We start from the raw sequence: 18112 nt of genomic DNA, 5'->3' as shown, positions 1-18112 counted from the left end.
ACACACAGGCAGGACAGGAACACGACCGTGATCCTGGCTGAAGGAGGTTTTCCTCATTTCTAAGGCGATGACACACAAAGTTCATAAGGAATTTTTACAGTATGAAGTCAAACTTCATGTTGGATGTTCACAGAGTGTTGAGTACAGCGTCCTCAGATTGACTGCACCTGGAGGACATTCCTCTCCCTGAGAGACGGCTGCGTTTTATCTGCTTTTATTAGCTGCAGAGCCGAGGTGACTTAGGTTTTATTAAACTGTCCTTCCTTTGTTTTTCTCACAGCTCTGTGAACCTGGCAGCAGCAAGGCAGACAAATCCGAAGGGCTTCCTGTGGGGAAGAGAGGCAGGTAGACGGACGGACGGATACCTGAGTTTTCTGAGAGCCTGTAGGGGCCACAGCAGAGGTATCTTCTCCACTGCTTCTGCACGTTTTCCTTCAGAGCGCAGTGGAAGATAAATATGAAGAGACCTGAGAGGAGATGAGATCAGGCAAGAACATTTCAGGTTGAAACTTTTATGAAGCGACTTTTTATCATGTCTGCTGAACATTAAGCAAATTTTAGCCTGAATAAATGAGGAGGAGCTGCAGTACAATCTGAACAACCAGATTATAAAAATAAGATATTTTTTCACATGAGACCAAAGAGCCAAAAGATCTCACTGGATGGATGAATGGATGGATGGATGAATGGATGGATGGATGGATGGATGGATGGATGAATGGATGGATGATCAAACTTGAGCCACTGAAATCCCCTCAGATTAAAATAATTTTTTCCTCCCTCATTTGAACCCTGAATGTTTAGATGCTCTAAAGTCATGAGCCGTCGGTTCGGTTCGGTTCGGTTCGGAGGTAACGGCCGTCTGGACTCAGGACCTTGCAGGGAGTTGAAGATGGTGAACAGGTAGGTGAAGGTCAGGTAGACGGGTCCCCAGGCGAACAGAGCGAAGCCCCAGGTCATCCCGAGCAGGAAGGTGAGGCTCACCACGCTCCGCAGGTTCCTGAGAATCTGGACCACAGTGGAGGATTTAACAATTTAAACATTTCAAATGAAACCTTCAAAGACATCCTGGACACATTAATCTCATCACCAAAAGCTGATTTGACTGAAAAATGTTCAGATTTATGTTAAAACATTGAGCACGGACCTCTTCTCGCAGGGTGCGGTTGCTGCGTTTGCCGTTGCGGCCGCAGATCTGCATCATCACCACGATGAACATGGCCACGTTGAGCAGGAACATCAGGCAGAAATAACCAACGCAGGTTGTGTAGAAAACGCTCTTCTCCTTGATCCAACACCTGAGAGGAAACATGCAGGACAGGAAACATCTGCTAAGTCTGTGGCTGCTGCAGTGAAGTCCCACCGTGGTTTACCTTCAGTAACATTCAAGTTTAGAGGAAACAATAACTTCTACAGCGATAAAAACTTCATTTAAATGTTCATTTACAACACACTCTGGATTTTACCAGACAGGTTACAACTCCAAATATGGTGGTCTTACATCATTGCTGAATCATCGGTGTGGTTATTCAAGACGCCGTAATAGTCTTTATTCGCCGTGACAACGATTCCCACCAGCACTGCAGGTAAACCTGGAAGAAAGCGCAGAGGAAAACTTTTACTGTTTAGGATCTCTGGATGAGTTTCTGACGCCGGCCTGATTGATGCATCGCCTCCATCCTAAACTCTGTTTTTCTCCCATCGTCTTCTGGATGTTTTTGGAGAAGCTCAAAGTGAACAAATCCTTCCTCCCCTGATGTTTTGGTGAATGCAAATAACTCAGAGCCTAAAAGCTTTCAGTTGACAGTTTGGGCTCCTCCATCCACTCTGTGCTGGTCCATCCATCTATTTCTGCTTTTCAGCTTGCAGTGCATCCCATAAAAGGCCTTCCCCAGTTTCTAATGTTTCCAGTTGTTCTTCCAACTTTTAGACATTCCTGCATTGATGATATGGAGCCATGAAAAGATCCAGGTGTCATTCGTCCTAATCTTTCTGCAAAACGTCTCAGCTGTCCAGCAGAACAGGTTCCTGTTGCAGTTCAGGTTTCTGAACTCTGCAGTGCAGAAGACATCTCCTCTTCTTCGCTGTTGGAATGCCAGGTTTTAAACTCATATTTTTAGATTTATCCATTAATTTTTTAAATGCAAAGCAAAAGTTTTTCTATTTATGAATTTATAGGAGAACATGGGAAATGAAAAACGCAGACGGATGTTTATCAGTGATGTCCAAAGTCGGTCCTCAGAAGCCGAAATCCTGCATGTTTCAGGTCTTTTCCTGATTCACCTGAAACAGGTGAAGGTTCAGAAACAGGCCTGGAGGAACCAGGACTGGACCGGGCCACTCAGGGATCAGGTCAAAGCTGAACTGGCCTCTTCATCCAAGAGTTTAGAAACAGTTTAAATGTGTTTTTCTTTGTATGAGACTTTCAGTGACAAATTTATACCTTTAACAGAAAATTTCAGGTTAGAAATAAATGTTTTTCTTTTATTAGCCTGTGATTTTTTGCTGTCATTTTAATGTCAGTAGAACAACACATCTTTACCAACTCTACTGAAAAACAGACAGTCACACTCAGTTAAAATGGAATAAATATAGTTCACAGTTTTTAAGGCAGTTCTGGAAAGAAAACTACTAATAGCTGCGTTTCCATTAACCACATAGTTATACTAATATGAAATATAAAATACATTTGGTTAACAAAAATACATCAGTTTAGAAAACAAAGCAGTTTCTTGCTAAGTTTTTGCGCTAGCATGAGGGGGCTTTTTTTATTTTCGCACACGGCATAAAAGGTTTGGACGTCATATAACTCCAAGAATCAGCACCGGTTGGTCATATCTCAACTTTCAATGAGTTGTAAATGAACCATAATCCTATAAAACACAAAGCGCTCACCCCATCCCACGATGCAGAACTTGAGGATGTATCTGCGTATGTAGGTGTTGAAGACTTTGACCAGAGCGATGTACATGTGCACCGACTCCAGGCCCATCCAGGTGAAGGACGTCAGCAGGAAGTAGTGCAACAGGACGGCTGCAGAGATGCACAGCCCCTCGCTGTAGACCATACTGGCGAGCCAACCGTCCAACAGGAACACGATGTTGAGGAACAGCAGCGACGTGCTCAGGTTCATCAGGATCTTTGACGGATAATCCCGTCGCAGTTTCCTGGGAGGATGGAAAAAAGGACGTTTAGTTGATTCTCTGAATGGTGGTTATAACTCCAACCACTGAATCACAGCGGCTGGACTCACTCGAAGGCGATGTAGGTGAGGAGCGTGGCAGCCGAGCAGATGGCCGAGATGCCGCAGCCAATGTAGGACAGGAACGTCAGGACCTTCTTGTTCTCTGGATCGATTCTAAAGGAAGTCTGGGAAATGTCCTGCAGGGAATCAGAGACACAGAAAACTCTTCAGGATTTCTTTTCACTGCTGGTTTATTTTCCAGGCTCGACTTGGAACACAAACAGAACCTGATCTGCCTTTGTGAGTTTAGTTGTTTTGCTCATTATTTTTAGAAACATTTCTTAACTAAAACACTTTCATGGTAGGTTTGGACATTGAGATGTTTTTCCACCTTTGCTTGAACCAAAACACTGAGTTTGAGACATTAAATGACCTCCAGAATCCACTTGAATGTTCTCAAACGTCATCACAGGCCAGGAAAATGAAAGATGTGATTTTGTTTTCAGAATGAAGTCTGAGGTTAGCCGACGATAAGATTTATATGCTCACAACGTTAACTCTGACCTCTGACTCCCAGCAGGACTTTTCTTTTTGTTTGTTATGTTTATGTTTGTTTGAGGAAACAGCTGTGAATGTGAACAGCGACGTCTGATGGATCCCAGTCTGTGATGCGTCTCACCATCAGGATGCCGAAGTGGGTCAGGTGGTTGCAGAGGCAGATGGTCCTGCTGGAGGTCGATTCTTTAGAAACGCTGCAGCCGCGGTTATTCCAGCCTCCATCGCCCCCTGGTGGCGGTCAAACAGATTAAAGCTGTTGATTAATTTATCATTGTTACATAAAATTATATACATATATTTGAATATTTCAGAACAACCTTGTGACCTGAAGCAGAAAAGAAACTGCAGGATAAAACTGAAGTGACAGACTCACTGTTCATGCTGAAGTCCCAGAAAACACATTTTCTACGCGACGACCCCTGATAGGAAACAGGAAGAAACAGCTCAACAAAAAAATTACATAAAAAATAGAATAACATTTTCATTTATGCTCCAAACCTGAAGGGAAAAATATCTGAAAAAACACACTGAGAGAGAATATTGATAAATAAAAAAGAGTTGAATTTAAATTAAAAAAGAGAAAATAATAATTTTAAAAATTAGATGAGACATTAAAATCAAACCAGAAAAATTACTGAAGAAATAAAAGAAAGTATATTTTAGGAATTTAACTTGAAAATATTCACAATGATTAAATCAATCACCTGAAATATAAAACTGAACAAAAAAAATCCCAGCAAAATTATAAATTCTGATTGAATGAAATAAAAACCAAAACTGATCCATTATTAATTAAAATAAACAATAAGTGCATAAAATTAAAAATAGACAAAAAGAATACACATTCAGCTCTAATAACATAAATAAAGTATAGAAAAGCAAAACAAACAAAAACAATATCTGAGAATAAAATAAAGGCAACTAGCATGAACATAATTAAAACACCAACAATGGAATAAAATACAAATTTAAATTAATTCTAATAACTCAAATTTTGTAGCCAACTGGTTCAGAATATAATATTTGCAAAAAAGAAAAAAATCACAAGAAATATTTAAAATGATAAAAGTATAAACAGGGTAAAAAATAAAGAAACATAAAGTAAAAATAATTGCAGTAAGTAAATGACAAATAAATGCACCTGATCAGACAGATGTGCGATCTCGATCTTCACCGGATCCTGCAGGTCCGTGATGGAAATGTTCCCGACGCTGCTGGCCACCACGTAGCTGTTCAGAGACAAACCTTTCTGCTCTTTCTGGGGACGAAACACAGAGACGCGTGACCTGCTGCTCCCCTCATCCTCACCGATGAAGCTCAGCCCTGCCATCCTACCATGAAGAGGCTGGGGCTGCTGAAGAACATGAAGTTGATCCTGGACAGAGACGAGCGGCTGAAAACGTCCGCAGAGACTCCGGAGAGCAGCGAGGCGGGAAGCGTGACCTGAGCCAACGGGTTGGCTGTCCGGTCGAACTCGATCTGACACAGGAAGGACTCAGTTCAGCTGATTGGTTTCATTTAACAGGGACAGAAATACAATAAAAACAACATATAAACCTATTTTAAGAGGCTTTTCTCATTATGTTGGTTTAGAAGAAAGAAAACAAAAGAGGATTTTGCTAATTAAAAACAGAAATCAGCACTTTGGAAGAGGATTGATGAGGAGAACGTGCTCTTCCTGCGGGGACTGGCCCAGTTACCTGGGGGTCAGTGGAGTTTGGAGGGAAGAAGGCGCTGAATGACGTCCCGTTGAACGATCTGGAGTCGAGCGCCAGGACGCCCAGAGCCAGGTTTTTAGAGTTGATGTGCACCGACGCACCATCAAACTCCACCTTCTTAGCCAGTTCGTCCACAGCTTTCAGAGCTCTGGAGGAGAAAAGGTAAAATCTGAGTTTCCTCAGCAGAGGCGTGTGGATCTGGTCCAGCAGGCCGGATGATACGGTCAGGAAGACGTACATGTTGGACGCTTTCTCTGAGCTGACCATGACGTTAGAGATGATATGGACCACTGATTCGGCCACCGCCGTGTCGATCTTGGCGACGCTGACCAGTTCCTGGACCTTCGTCACGACCTGAGAGACCTGCAGCCCAAAAGGAAGGAAAACAAACAGCTGGTTGGGTTTATTCTCATTATGGTTCTGATGAGTTTTCAGTCTGAATCCCACCTCCTCCCTGGACAGAGTGTTCTTGGTGAAGTTTGCCAGCTGCTCCGCCACGCCTGCTGCATTTTCTACAAAAACACACAGTAGGTTAAATTCATGGTCTTTAAGGGTTAATGTGGAAACTTATAAAAAATTAGGCAAACATGATTAAATCTAAACCTGTTTAATTTACAATCAGTTTAATTTAAGCTGCCAGATGAGACTTTCTTTGTTCAATTACTTTTAATATAAATTAAATGAATGTATAAATTAAGACTTAATACAATTTTGTATCAAAATCATTTTCTGGATTTTATTCTTCATTTAATCTTAAACTCTTCAGAAAATGTATTTATCCCAAATTAAGCCGAACTTAAAATGCATTTGACATTTTTTAAATTTGTGTAAATTTTAGATAAACTCAGCTAATGAAAGCTTTTATTAACTTTGGACAGTTATATTTTTATTTCTAAATGTGCTTTCAGTTGTTTGTACCTGCAGTGACTGAGTAGTTGGCGAGGTTTGCAGCCGACCAGACAGACTGGAAGGTTTCTGGGTTTATCAAACTGGGAAAAGAGACAAAAACAGGTTAAATGTGTCAAAATATGTCCGACTCTGTCATAATCATTCAGCAGACGAACAAAACAAACATCTAGTTAATATATATTTATTATATAATCTGCTATAACACATGTTCTTTAAAGTGAACCAATAACAGAAAACAATAAGTAGAAGCAGAAATTAGATCAAGCGGTTATGTTTGTTTGCATTAATTACATACAAACACTATTAGCTGTATATTGTCTCTGCATTAGAAACAATAATGAACAGTTTGTCGTCACCAGGAGTTTAATCACTAAGAGTCTATCTATATCGGCCTCATGGCTTTTTAAGTGAATCTACTGATAATCAGAGCTGAGCGTCTTTGTTCAGCCAGCAGTGATTAATGAAACGTCTCAAACTGAAGCTAATCAGATTTAAATGTTCTCCAGCGACCCGGTTCTGCTTAAACACCATTTAAAATTCAGTTTAAACTTCAGAGAAGATAAAATGATTTCCAATTAATGAGATTAGGGTTCCTTAAGATTTACGAGGTTTCATGCTTTCTTGTGAAGTTTCAGGGCGATTAGATAAACTGTGACCAACAGAAGCTAATCAGTGACAAATGGAGGAAACATGGCAGCACAGAAACGATACCAAGAACTGGACATCGCTCCAAAAGTGATTAAAAACTTCCAGAAGGAAAAACACAACAGTGATAAAACTGAACATCTGACATCCGTTTATTTTATTCTTTATGTTTCTGGGCTTTTGTGTCAAGACAAAAGTTTTTTACTCTTTATATAAAGAAAAACATCAGAAGGGGGGAAAAAAAAAACGCGCTGATGAAGCTTCCTAATAGAATGTGAAACATGGGGGTGGTGGTATTATGCTGTGGGACTGTTCAACATTTCCAAATATCGGCTAATTTTAGATTACAACAAGCAGAAGGAGGTGAAATTTTAAAAAATCTGATCAGTCGAAGGTTGAGCAAAGGAAATACCCTCAAAATACCACATGCTGTGATAAAAATCAAAAACAGTTTGACCTTGGCCTAACTGCAGTATTTTTTTGTTACCAGGTTCTGGAGGCGCTCTGGTCCTTGTTGGGGAAGCAGGGCAGGAAGTGAGTGACTCTGGGTTTGGTCTCAGGCCACAGGTAGTGGAGGTTGTTGTCCTCTGGGCAGTTCTCTGTGAGGAAGGAGGCAAACAGACCAACATGTTACAGATACAGACAGTTCATGACAAACAGAACAAAGAGAAGAGGACTGTAACACCCAACTATGTAGTAATGTAATAAAATAAGGCTTTAAATGGTAACATCATTAATCATTATTATATAATAATCTATAAAGAATGTAAGAAAATCCCTGAATGTATTTTGAACTGTTTGCCTTATTAAACATATGAGATTTAAAACTCAAATAAATGACCAGAATTTGGTATTTATTAACCAAGGTTTCAATTTAAATAATCTACATGATAGATTATAATTAGATGAACACAAACAAATATACAAATATCTACAAATATCTAAACTCAGAGTTTCCAGTTGGACAGATCTCTGCAGCTGAACTCGTTCCTGACCGATCTGGTGAACGTTGATGTTGGCAGCCTGGCCCAGCAGGCTGGTGCCGGCCGGGTTGTTGTTCAGCTGGTCCAACACGTCGGCTTCACCCAGGCTCTCGTTGGTGATCATCAGCAGCACCTGGCAGGTGAAACTGAGACCAAACAGCAGCTCAGATTTAAGCTGGTCATCACCTGAAGCTCAGCTCTGAAGCTTAAAAACACTCACCTGTTCAAGGCTGCGTTCTGCTGAACTCTGGAAAACAGATACAAATAAAGAAACAGCAGAAACAAATTACTTCAAGGAGACATGATAAAATGTAATAAAGTACAAATAAAAACATTTAGTCTTTTAGTAATAAACAGTGTTTGAATCTACATTGTTTTACAATATTTCTCTTTCCAACATTTTTTTATTTGTTTTTAGATTTTTTTAAAGATCGTTCTATAATTATTCATTCTTTTGACGTTCAACTGTAGTTTTAGTGAACGTCCACTAGATGGCAGCAGTAGCAACAGACAGAGAATCCTGGCGCAATTAGAAACAGAAAAATAGAAACATTTTCCTTTTTATTATCCCTTTAGTTGGGATACTTAATAGTTTACTTCAAGCTGGTGAAGTAAACAGTTTTATTTAAGGACACAGGATGTTACCATGGAGATGATAGTACACCTGTGAATAAAATGTTTTAAAACATCCTGAAGGCCTCATATATGATCTTTTTAACAGAATAAAATACAAAACTGCACCAAAAAAATATTTGCAGATTTTAAAAAGTTTGCAGAATCACCTGATGTAATCCAAAGAATGGGTCCAGTTCTGAAAAGTTTGATTAATCTGCAAGAAGAAACACATTGATCACTCAGCAGCAGCCAGAGATTACAAACAGATGAGAACTGATGTTCAGAAGAGGAAAAAATAAAAAAATATGACTTCAAACTTCTGAGGTCAAAAGTCACAATTCTGAGAAAAAAAGACAGAATCCTGAAATTAAAGTCAGAATTAAAAGAAAAGCTGAAAATGTAAGCAAAAAAAAAAATAAATTGAATTCTGAGAAATGTTAAAAATTGAGATTAAAGTTTGAATTCTGAGAAAAGAGTGTGAATTTTGCTTAAAGTGAAAATTTTGAGATAAAAGTCAGAATATTAAGAATAATGTCAGAATTCAGAGAATAAGAATCATAACTTTGAGAGGAAGTCATATTTTTTTAACGTTTGGCCCTAATCCTGTCCCGTACTGATGAAGCTTCAGATCAGCTCTTTCTGCTGTTTCCAGGGGAAACTGTGGGAACTTTTCTCCCATCTTACCCAAAGCGCTGTGGCTCGCTGCACCTCCTGCTGGCTGAGCTTAGACTCCACCGTGAAGGAAACCCGGTAGAACAAACCGTCTGCAAAAAACCAGGAAAACGTCCCAGTCAGAGCTTTTCATTCAAGTTTCATTCTTCCTGTTTCTGCGCCTCACAGCAGGAGATGAATCAAGCACTCAGAGCCAGCAGAGGCATGTTAACCTCCAGTGAACTGCTGAGCAGGAAAAGTGCTGCTCAGCAGATAACAGCCAACAAAACAACAGGTTTCTTCTCTCTCAACTGCAACGTTTTCATCAGTGATGCTGCTAGATTCCTAAATCTTTTACAGGTTTTCAACCTTTCAGCCCAATTTCCCCCAGTCTTGATCGTTTGCATTCAAACTGAGCGTAAAATAGAGAATGTATTCAGCAACACACGAATGGAGGGAGATTAGTTCATTTGGGTGAATAAACTCACATCACTGTGATGCAAATAACCTTCTGATTGCCTGAACGGTTATCTAACCATCTGCGGAAAGCTAAAGATTTTTAACCAAAATCTGAGGTTTATCACTGCCCTTATTTTCATCTCTCTGGAAACACCAGTGGGATTTGACTGAGCTGCTGCAGCTGAGCCCAGATTTCTGGGTATGGACAGATAAAACCTGCAAATTTAGGCGATAATCTACTGGTTGATGAGATGGAAAATAATCTAATCAGCTAATTTGTGCAGTTTTGTCGCTAGAGGGAATCGGGAAGTTCAGCAGATTAAGATAATGTTTTGCAGACAGACAGAATTACCAGCAGTGGATGGAGTTTGACAGTAACTCAACTGAGCTTAACTGAGGAGTAGAAGGAAAATCATTCCCCAATCTAACATTTTTATTCAAAATAAATACCTAAAATGAGTTCTTTATTAATATTCTTCTGGCAGGTTTGCACATTTAGAAACTGAATAATTTTTTGCCACTCACAACTCAAGATGAATACATAAAAAAAAAATCTAAATATGAATCCAAAAAGACAATGTCCCTCAATAAAAGGTATTTTAGCAACAGTTACATTAGTTTTACTCTAAATATTTTTGCATATTTTTATCAGGAGTATTCCTGATTTGATGAACTGAAATAAATATTCAGAGATATTTCATCTTATTAACAGTATTTATCGTTTTCTCATGGCGTTGAGCCCCAGCGGGTTTAGTGCGTCGCTCCATCTCCTGCTATGCTTCACAGCAGCCACTAGGTGTCTCTCTTACATCTACAGTTGTTAGTTTGAGGCCCTAACAGAAGACATTGTTTCTGGTCGGAGAGCCTGCAAACTGCACAGGGATTTTTTTTTACTTTTTTGCTTGTTCAAACATCTCAAGCAGATTTCTGACAAGGACTCAGAATCCGAGCAGCTGAGCAGGAAGGTCTCCCCCAGAGAGCAGGATGGACTTCGCTAAAAGTCGAGGACTGAAACTGTTGAGGAAAAGTGTCAGAAAATCAAAAAAACGTCCGATACCTGCATTTAAACTAGAACTACCAAAACAGCAGCCTGATTGGACAGCTCAGGCCTCAGAATGGACCCAGAATCACACCAAACCAATCAGCAAAACTCCAAACGGTGCCGTTTGTTACACAGTCAAAGATGAACAGCAGGAATTCAGATTATTTAGCTATAAGACAAAAACAAGTTGTTAATTTTTCAGTCATAATTTCACCATTTATAAACGTCAGTTTCAATATAAATAAAAAAACAAACTCGGCTACAAACTGATTATTTATCTTTGAGGTAAATATTTTGTTACAAAGAAACTGTTTAACTCAAAATTAAATACTCCAAGCACACAAAATATCTAGTTTATAAACTAAATATTTGTAGACTAAATATTCAGTTTGAAAATATTTAGTCTAAAAACTAAATATTTAGCTAAATATTGGAGTTAGTTAAATATTTAGTTAACTCTGGGCTAGTAAAAATATTTAGTCTAAAAACTAAATATGTTGCTAAATGTTAGAGCCAGCAAAGTATTTAAACTAAATGAATAGCTAAATAAACTAAATAATCAGCACGTTAATTATTTACTGAACTGAATACTGAGTCTGCTAATTAAATATTTAGTTTGAAACTGTGACATTTGTAAATGAATTAATGATGTTGAAAATATGGCTGTAAAATTGACGCCCATTTATTTTTTCATGATTTTGATTTTTGACTGTGTAACTTTACAAACAACACACTGTATGATCAAGAAGATCGAACTGATTTATATGATTAAAGGTTCGTTGTTCTACAGAAAAGCCCAACCACCTTAAGAAGGAATCTAACGTATCCCTTGTATCACACTGAGCGAAAACTCCCAGATTTTAAGACTTAATACAATCAGAAGGAGGTTTCTACACGTGATTGTTTTCTCCGACGGTCTACAGCTACGGTTTGAACATACTGTTCCCTGATGACTCTCTGCACAGACACGGAAAATCAAAGGTCAGTTTGCAGTGGCAGGAACCAGCAGTCAGAGCGGGACGCAGCGTGGTCGGACTCGGGTCTCTGAGTGGAGCGGCTGAGGAGGAGGAAGTAGTTGTAGCTGCAGATGGTTTTAGGAAAACTCCGTGGTTCCACAGGTTCGGATCTGAAGCCGGGTTTGGCTTTGCAACAGCTGGTTCTTCTAAAGGACTTGAATCTTCAGAAGCATTTTTGGGCCGTGTGGAGTTTGTCACTTCGGCTGGCTCCAGAGGGGCGTCTTTGAGCATCAGAATGATGTCTTTATTCATGATGGAGATGTTTTTTGTGTCTGCGATAGCGGAAAGCTCTTTTAGCCCAGACATGATGTCTTGATTTGGGGCATGGATGGAAGAGCTGGTGGGGGACCTGGAAGCTGCTGGATTGGGGTCGGAAGATGGCAGGGGTGTTGGGGTAACAGCAGAAGTGATTTGCTGAGATGCATCCATCATGCTTGGATTGTTTGTGTGTTTAGAAGCAGCAATCAAACAACCTGTTGCAGCTTCCTGCATCCCGTCTCTCCTGCTCTCAGCCGTAGAACTCACTCCGACTTCAGAGACTCGCTCTTCAGCAGGAAGCATCTTCGGAGCGACATCTGCAAGATCAAATATGGAATCAATTCTGGAGGCGTCTGCTTTCAGGGAGCCGTTCGCAGGATGAGAGTCAACTTCATCACTGACAGCGTCTCTGGCAGGAAGCGAAGGCTGCGAGGGAATGGCTTCCCATTCATCTCCAGAGAGTGTGGAAGATTGTTTCCCAGAGAGGGAGAAAAAGAGCTCAAAAGGCTGCATGTCGGCTCGGTGTGGGGTCTGGAAGTGTTTGTTCAGGAACGCCGCTGCGGGTCGAGTGGGTGACAGAAAGCCAATTTCTGCTTCTGTCACGCTGACGGTTGCTAATGTCGCCCTGCTGGAGGCAAGAGTGGGGGGAGAGGGGAAGGATGCAGGGGAAGGAATGTGAGGAACAGAGGGAGAAAGAGGCTGATGTGTGTGTGCTAAGTTTGGAATCCGGTGTGAGTTATTTGGCAGAGGAGCCGGGATTCCCAGCTGTGCTCCGGCGGTTCTGCGATGTGTTGTCAGTGGAACGGCAGGCGAGGGTAAAGAAGACTGAATAAATGGGTCATCGTGATCCACCTGAGAGGGAGCTGCTGATGTTTGGGCCAGAAAAAGAGCAGGATTCCCTATGATTTGTTTTGAGTTCCCTACAGAAGGAGGAGACGTCTCAGACGACGTCCTCAGGCTGTCGCTTAAGACAGAAGGGAAAATATCTGAAGGCGAAGAGGACAAGGAAGCAGGAAGCCGAGCTGGGGTGGATAGGCGACCCAGATGAGACTGATCTGGAAACAGATTTACATCCTTTAAATCTCTCAGATCAGGCTGGAGTAAGAACGGATGTAGTGACGGAGTGATTGGCCTCAAAACCTCAGACAAATTCTCCGAAGGTGAACTGGAAACTGGATTATTCCCTCTTAAGAATTTGTTCAGTGGAGTTCCATCTGAGACACTTAATGGGTCTGATTTAGAGTCAGTTACTGTTACACTGGATAGTCTTTCCTCAGAAGACATGGAGGACTCAGGGAAGAGTGCACCAACACCAGAGGGGATCTGGGATTCAGAGACGGAATCAGAAAGGAGAGGATGTGATAACACAGATGGATTTCTGGGGTCAAATCCCATCTGGAGGGTTGAGGTTGGAGACGGAAGCGGTACACCAGAAGGATGGGAGGTTCCTGACACCCAAGGAGAGGCATGAAGCTGGAGAAGAGGAGGGAAGCTGCTGGAGGAGACAGAGGGTGGCTCAGTGGGACCCAAAAGGGACGGTGGGGAAGATGGAGGATGAAGAGAGGCGGGGAAGAGAGAGAGAAAAACAGGGGAGGGATGAATTTTGGCAGATGAAGTTATTTGCAGATACCCAGTTTGTTCCACAGAAAGAGAGGAATCAGGAGTTCTGTTGGGTTTCTGCTGTGAGACAGAAACAGCAACAAGTTGTTTCAGGGGAACCTTCGGAGAAACAGCAGCAGAGGGTGAGGCTGCAGTTTCGGTTAAAGACACCGACGGTTCATCAAACTCTGGTTCAATCAGACTCGTGTTATTTGGAGAGATTTCTTTAGCATCGCTTTCCTTCAGAGTGTCACTGACTCTTGTTACAGAGCTGGCAGGAAGTGCTTCCTGGGAGGAAACAGCATCGTACTCATACATGTCACCCAAATCATACATGAACATGTCAGACCCTGAAGAGTACTCCAGAGGATCCGTCCAGTTCCTCGTTAGGAAATCACCACCGCTGACGCTCAGAGGGAACCAAGGGGGCGCTACAGGTTTGCTCTTTCTGTTACTCAGCCCTGACGATGATGACACCTCACCTTTATGTTGCCGTGGAGACGAGGCCCGTGATGGTATGGGTGCAAGAAGAGTTTCAGAGTCTCGACTGGTTGTGGGGGTCTTGACTGTTGTGGTATTATGGGTGGAAGATGAAGACTTTGCTGTGGAAATCAAACTGTTTAGCTGATTTCCCAACATGGGAGACGTGTTCCTAGAGGAAGGGCTGGCTGTCGACTTCAGTCCGGGTTTTAGAGGGGAAGGTTTTGTCACACGAACCTCCACCCTGCTGGGGGTTGCTCGGGTGGCAGCTGGTCGCCTTCCTCCACTCGGCCTTTTCCTCAGGGGGGTTGAGATGAACCCCAGGGAGTGTTTGGGGCTGTGATAGAAAGCTGAACCCCGGAAGGCAGCGGGGGGTCGTGGGCGTGATGGATCCACTGGGGAGGCTGGACCTGTGGCTGAAGCAATAACTCTGGGCTGATGCTGTGACTTTGGAGGTCTGGAGTCTTGACCTGTAGGACTGAACTGACTGGATGTTAGAGAACGGGGGTTGGACGATAACGCACGCCGGGTTCTTCTGATCGATTGAAAAAGTCCAAAGTTTCTTCCAGGAGTTAATCCACTAACTAGAGTTTTATGTTTGGGCCTTGGAGAATTGGGGTATGTTGCAGAAGTCCTCTCCACTGTTGGGTTGCAGCATCAAAGGAGGAAGCATTGCAGTGAAAAAGCAGGTTAGATTAAATAAATAAATGCATTTCCAAGCAAAAGAAATGCCTGCAAAGTACATTAAAACCAATGACATAAACCAAGACCATCTGACACCACAAATTCAGCCGATTGATCCACGAATCCCATGCATGATTTAAAGTTTATAAAATCTTAGAGCAATAAAGAACACAGAAGGTGTGAAGACTGGATAGAAATTCAGAACCTGAGGAGTTTAGATGCTAACAGGACATGCAGCTGGTTTGTTACCCAGAGAAGAAACATCGGCTTTGTTAGTCGACGGATGGTTGGTGGTTAGAAACGGCAGCTGGAGAGTCGTCCCTGGATAAGGTTCAGGTGAAGAAACGAAGGAAGAAACTAGAGAAAAGAGGGTGGTTAAAAGATAAAGAAGAGCAGGAAGATGAAATTATTAAATATGTGATTGAAAATTAAGTCACTAAATTTACAGAAACTGGGCAACATGTCTGACAAACACAAGGTTCCTATGCAATCTGGAGGAATTTGAAAGATGCTTTAAGGCTCTCAGGTTTCAGTTACTATGGAAACAAAGTATTGATTTGATGTGTTTCTCTAATGAATCTTGATAAAATGATCAAAAATAAGTTTATAAAACATTGATATTTTATCTTGTGTGTTGATGAAAACAACTGAAAGTAGCTGCTTCACCCATCCATCCATCTCTATAAGAATCTGCTGAGCAGGGAAAATGTAGGTATTTTAACAGGAAAACAGGAACTCATATTTAAAGAAAATATTTCATTACCTAACGCTAAATGTGTATTTGTTGGTTTGAATGATTAAATCTTGAATCAAAATAAGTAAAAATCAAGTTTGATGTCATTTTAGGTGTAATTAAGTCATCCACGTTGTTGGTGGAATCAAACAAGTTTTGCTAAAGTATTAAGAAGTAAAAATAACACATGCATAAATGTTATTGTTTCCAAAGCAAACTGGACACTAATCCATGCAAGTCTGTCCAATCTGCCCTGTTTAGCTTCATTAGATGTTACTTTTCCACCAAACCAGAGTTGGTGCTCAGGTTTGTGTAACTTCCTCCAGAATAAAAATCATTTCCTGTTCAATAAACAGAATAATGATGCATTTCAAAGCAGAGGGCGGACAGAGCCATTGTTCTGCAAGACACACAGGTCTGAAATATTTCCAGGTCCCAAGAACAACTTGGTCCTGATTTGAGTCAAAATCTCCCCGCATCACTAAACTCTAGTATTTATTAGCACAGATGTTTTTAGTGAGAGTAGAGACTGAAAAGTGTCTTTACAGGATGTGGAAACAACACCAGCCCTGTTCTGGTACCAGAACCGCCTTGGTGGAAAACACCAACCGTTTATAGCTCTCTACTGATTCTGTTTCTTTTGTCACACTTTCATGGTTCAGGTCAGACTAATTTTTATGTTAGACAGAGTAAACACAAAATGCATTTATTGAAATGAAGTAATTGTCTATCTGGACCAACCTGGTCATGTGTGAAAAAGTCATTTTTGTTCTACAGTCGATGATCACAGCTATCATCAAAAGGTGTGGGAGCAGGAAAAGAGTTTGGTGCATCACTGTGCAAGGATTTTGGATGACATTTGAGGAATTCTGTCTCAGGACTTTGATTAGGCCACTTTTTAAACTACTGAGATGCATTTTGAGTCATTGTAATAATGCAAAATATAAGTTTAATTTCACAATCTAACGATTCAAAATTCATGATTCGATTAGTTACAAGCAGCAATTTATCCCCAGATCACCATGCTACTACCACCATGTTTTACTGTTAGCATGATCTTTATCGGGTAGATAAAGTGTTAGTTTTCTGTTGTATTAGACCAGCTGCTGATGTTTTTGGTAAATGTGAGACGGGTTTCAGGTCTACCAACTGTGACGACTGCAGAAAACCCAAATGCAGCTCAGCATTTCCACAGACAGACTTTTCCCTCAAAGGCATTACAAAATGGAACAAACTCCCAGAAAGTCTAAAACTTTCCACTAACCTGAAAGACTTTTCTTGTAAAGTCAGGAAATGACCAGCAGAGAAACCGTGACATTAATGATTACAGAGCAGAAGTCTGGCATTTAGCACCATTTATAATGAAATTTTATGACCTTGTGATCGTATGTAGGGAATGTAGAGACTTAATGTATGTTTTATGGTATTTGACTGTTTTATTGACTCAACTGCTTGCTAAGCTAAATCTGGTGAAAAGCATATTTTATTCATGTTTTTTGCACATTGTCCCTGTTTTAAAGAAACTACTAAAATTAAAATAAAGTTCTGGCCTACTCTCTGCAGTCAGAAAGGTTATATTTTAGTGATTTCCGATCAGGTTGTGAAAATAGAAAACAATCCAATAGATTCTCTCATCGGTTCAGGTTGGCTTGGAAAATTTTAAATCGAAAAATGTAAAAACTGTTCATGTTATTGTGCATAATTTCTGCAGACAGTTTGGCGTTAATGTTGCTCTTACCAAGCGCTGTGCTGTTAGTGTCTGCATGGTTAGTGCTAGCAGATGAAACGGCTGCAGTGATGCTGGTTGTCTGTTCAGCTACAGGGAAGTAAAACCATCACAGCAGGTTAGTCTCCTTCACCCCACAGCTGCTGTAAACTGTAAGAAAACAATCTACTTGTTCATGTTAGTCAGGTTTTAATGGTTCTGTTTTCATGTTGCAGTCAGTCAGTGTGTTTTACTGATGGATGCTGCTGATGAGGCTATCTGCCTTACCATGTGTGCTGCTGGTTGAAGCAATGGGAGCAGTGGTGGATGGAGGCGAAGTAGTGGTAGTGTTGATGGAGGCAGAAGCTGATTAGCAACAATATGGCGGCATGTCAGTGACAGAAATCACAGAAGCAGACTGGGTTAAAGCAGCAGGAGCCTTTCTGAACTCTGACGGAGTTTCACACCAGTGACAGAAACCAATTAGTTCTTTTAGGTTTTGTACCAGGACATAAAATGATCTGATGTTTAGAAAAGACATTTTGAAATAAAACATACATTAAGTGAAAAGAAACTTGTATGTGTTTTGGTTTCCTCCAGGTCTTTCTCTACATCTCTGATGTTTTCTCATGAAATGTCACTATTTCAAAAAACGTGAATTCAGATGTGGCAAAGCTCAGAGCCATGTTATCTACATTTTGATTTAGTTTCTATAGATAATTGGTATGGGGTGTAAAGTTACGAAGTCCAAAAATAAACTAATAATTTGGGTTATTCAGCCTGCAAAGAAAAAAATGTGGGTTCAGGTTTTACTAATTTTTTCACCACGTTGTTAATTTATTTATATAACAGTTTTGAATAAAGTTTCAAAAA

At 40.8% G+C, this 18112-nt stretch overlaps 1 protein-coding gene across 3 annotated transcripts in view; it reads right to left on the bottom strand.

Annotated features, from left to right (window-relative positions):
• LOC106940571 (G-protein coupled receptor 126-like) overlaps nucleotides 1-18112 on the bottom strand; it is a 44588-nt gene that overhangs the window by 12422 nt on the left and 14054 nt on the right. Inside the window, exons 9-29 of one of the 3 annotated variants that reach the window (XM_015023346.1) lie at nucleotides 17528-17605; nucleotides 11705-14758; nucleotides 9297-9376; nucleotides 8780-8826; nucleotides 8218-8244; nucleotides 8010-8143; nucleotides 7502-7613; nucleotides 6379-6449; nucleotides 5908-5972; nucleotides 5699-5823; nucleotides 5443-5608; nucleotides 5078-5221; nucleotides 4884-5000; nucleotides 4116-4161; nucleotides 3864-3970; nucleotides 3254-3381; nucleotides 2896-3167; nucleotides 1502-1592; nucleotides 1148-1298; nucleotides 876-1008; nucleotides 366-467 (exon numbers count right to left, since the gene is read on the bottom strand). In XM_015023346.1, the coding sequence (XP_014878832.1) occupies nucleotides 366-467; nucleotides 876-1008; nucleotides 1148-1298; nucleotides 1502-1592; nucleotides 2896-3167; nucleotides 3254-3381; nucleotides 3864-3970; nucleotides 4116-4161; nucleotides 4884-5000; nucleotides 5078-5221; nucleotides 5443-5608; nucleotides 5699-5823; nucleotides 5908-5972; nucleotides 6379-6449; nucleotides 7502-7613; nucleotides 8010-8143; nucleotides 8218-8244; nucleotides 8780-8826; nucleotides 9297-9376; nucleotides 11705-14758; nucleotides 17528-17605 (5250 nt within the window). Of the gene's footprint in view, nucleotides 1-365; nucleotides 468-875; nucleotides 1009-1147; nucleotides 1299-1501; nucleotides 1593-2895; nucleotides 3168-3253; nucleotides 3382-3863; nucleotides 3971-4115; nucleotides 4162-4883; nucleotides 5001-5077; nucleotides 5222-5442; nucleotides 5609-5698; nucleotides 5824-5907; nucleotides 5973-6378; nucleotides 6450-7501; nucleotides 7614-8009; nucleotides 8152-8217; nucleotides 8245-8779; nucleotides 8827-9296; nucleotides 9377-11704; nucleotides 14759-17527; nucleotides 17606-18112 lie in introns of all 3 variants that reach the window. The other 2 variants (XM_015023347.1, XM_015023348.1) reach the window with 2 other exon arrangements.

The sequence above is a fragment of the Poecilia latipinna genome, unplaced genomic scaffold (assembly GCF_001443285.1).
Source record: "Poecilia latipinna isolate Pla-1442-1.1 unplaced genomic scaffold, P_latipinna-1.0 Scaffold3282, whole genome shotgun sequence".
Classification (NCBI taxonomy): domain Eukaryota; kingdom Metazoa; phylum Chordata; class Actinopteri; order Cyprinodontiformes; family Poeciliidae; genus Poecilia; species Poecilia latipinna.
Note: the sequence above shows the minus strand (reverse complement) of the source record. Positions and strands in the feature narration are given on the sequence as shown.